Raw genomic sequence first — 2,500 nt, forward strand, 5'->3', positions numbered from 1 at the left:
TTTTTCCAGATTAATCACTTAACAAGGTGGTATAAGCCATGGTTTTACAAATACGTGGAAGGATTCTTGAAGAAGGGCAGTGATTATGAATACATTCCTCTTGGAGACTACCTTTTGCGGCACAACAGGGCAATCTTCTGGGTGGTGGAGACAATGATTCCTTTTGGCAATAATCCATTCTTCCGATTCTTCTTTGGCTGGCTGCTTCCACCAAAGATTGCTTTCCTGAAGTTTACCACAACACCTGGCGTAAGGGCCATGACATTTACCAAACAGGTACTTGAAATTATTTGTTAAGTTGATTTCATTATCCTTGATTATAATTTGATTACAGTTTGTGATTTTAACATGGAAAATGAATTCAACATCACAACGGAATATTGACTGTAAATGTACATTTTTTTTGTTTTACTACACAGGTGTTCCAGGACATTGTGCTACCCATGAATCAGCTGGAAGACCAGATAGATAAATCTGAAGAGTTATTTGACTTGTATCCTATTCTTGTTTATCCTTGTCGAATTTACGATCATGGCCCTCACCGGTAAGTTCTTGTCTTGGTCTGATTTTATTACATCAATTTTCAACAAAGAAAGCAAAAGTACAGAAGCTGATATATTGTCTTATATCATTGATGCTAACACTGAGGTATATCATTGATGCTAATAATGTGATAATTTATTCTCTCAATAGAGGTCAGTTACGTCCACCACGCAAGGATCAGATGGTACCAGGAACAAATTATGGAATGTTCAATGATCTTGGTGTGTATGGTGTACCAAGACCTGTGCTTGAGAAGAAGCGTTTTGATGCTGTTGATGCAATGAGGAAAATGGAAAGGTAGAAATGGATTATGGTTTTGAAATGTGGACACTTTAAGTTTGGAAGTGGAATGATCTTATAGCTTATAAGCAATTGCTTGCTAAATATGATGACTACTTTAACCTATAAATTAAATAGAATATTGCTATGATTGTGATTTTTACAACTCTGATATTAATGCTCATAATGTGTGTGCATACTTGTGTGAGCACATTTTTTTCTTTGTGTTTTTGTGTAGTATGCATGTGTGTGCACAATTTTTTTTTTCTGTGTTTGTTTTTAGGTGTTTATGAGCAGGAAGAAATAGTTAAAGCAAACTTTACTTTATAATGGTAACAAATTTCTTAAGCTACACAATATTTCTTTAATCGTATAGAGGAAAGGAAAATGTAAAATATTTAATAACTACTATTTTCAAGCATGCAAATACACAATATAGAATGTTTATGTCTTTTTAGGTTCACAGAAGAAGTTGGAGGCTACCCATTCTTGTATGCTGACACATTTATGTCAAGACAGGAATTTGAAAAGATGTTTGATCTTACGGCTTATGAACAAGTGCGCAAGAAATATAATGCTAATGGAGCATTTCCTCATCTTCATGACAAGGTAAGAATTTATGCAATGTGTCTCTAAAGCTATTTTAAGTAGAATGATTGTGCTTTTTAAAAAGTCTATATCATTTTCAATGAAGGATTCAGGCATAAATTTATACAAATCTTTAACATAAGGATATGAAATGAATGTTAGCATATCATTTAGTATTTTAGTTTTGTTTTAAACATTATTATGATTTTTTTTTTCTACTGTTTCATTTCTATTTGCTGAATCTTTTCTTTCTTTTATTTCTGCAGATCAAGCCAGAAATTGATGTCGTGGAAGTTGGAAAACAGTACATGGATCCACTGTAAAAGAAGATTGATGGACGTTGAATGTTGCTGCTGATCGAAAATGTTCCCTATGATATTGATAGTTCTGGATTGTGTGCAGAGTACAGGGATAGTTATATAGCATCATATTCATTTCTACCTCATAATGGAATACAATTTCCACAATTGCCTTTGACTATATTTTAGACTAAGAGCATTTTTTACTACCATTTTTAAACATATCTTTGTACTGTATGTAATACTAAAATGTTTTACATATTGAGATAAAACCAACACTGCCAATATAAGTACTTTGTGCCATTCTATGTTTGTGTGGATATGTTATTCATTCCCTGTTTGTGAAATGCAGATATGATATCCTGATTTTCAGATGAATATTTTATTTTCCTAGACCCAGGAATGAAACATATATAATTATAATAATTATTAGTGTCTATATTGTTTTAAGGGTATATCCATGTCGCAGGATATATAAAATATATTTACAAATAATATTGGGATTTTAAGGAGAAAAATATCTTAAAACATTTCCCTAAATCTTCACTTAAACTTAATATTTTCCCTAATGGAAATTGAGAAGTTTTGAAAGATGCATTAAAAAGGACATAAAAATAATAAATTGGATATTCATTCATGCATTTGAATTATCACATAAGAAAATTAGAATCAAATATAATTATCATTTTCTACTGACTGACTGATAACTGATAATCAAGTCAAATTCAGAGAGACAAAAGAGAATGAAAAAAAATAATGTCTAAAAAAAACTACCAAGACTTAACTTTCTT

General features: G+C 31.4%; 1 protein-coding gene across 1 annotated transcript in view; it reads left to right on the forward strand.

The window, feature by feature from the left end:
- The window catches only part of LOC122255539 (delta(24)-sterol reductase), a 10,782-nt gene extending 8,701 nt beyond the window's left edge, over positions 1–2,081 (forward strand). Inside the window, exons 7-11 of the mRNA XM_043019693.2 lie at positions 10–276; positions 420–544; positions 694–840; positions 1,281–1,431; positions 1,677–2,081. Of these exons, the coding sequence (XP_042875627.2) occupies positions 10–276; positions 420–544; positions 694–840; positions 1,281–1,431; positions 1,677–1,733 (747 nt within the window). The 3' untranslated portion in view covers positions 1,734–2,081. The remainder of the gene's footprint in view (positions 1–9; positions 277–419; positions 545–693; positions 841–1,280; positions 1,432–1,676) is intronic.
- Positions 2,082–2,500: the final 419 nt, after the last annotated feature.

Source organism: Penaeus japonicus, unplaced genomic scaffold, assembly GCF_977035675.1.
Source record: "Penaeus japonicus unplaced genomic scaffold, GWHDUDI00000001_assembly GWHDUDI00000008, whole genome shotgun sequence".
In the NCBI taxonomy this organism is placed as follows: Eukaryota; Metazoa; Arthropoda; class Malacostraca; order Decapoda; family Penaeidae; genus Penaeus; species Penaeus japonicus.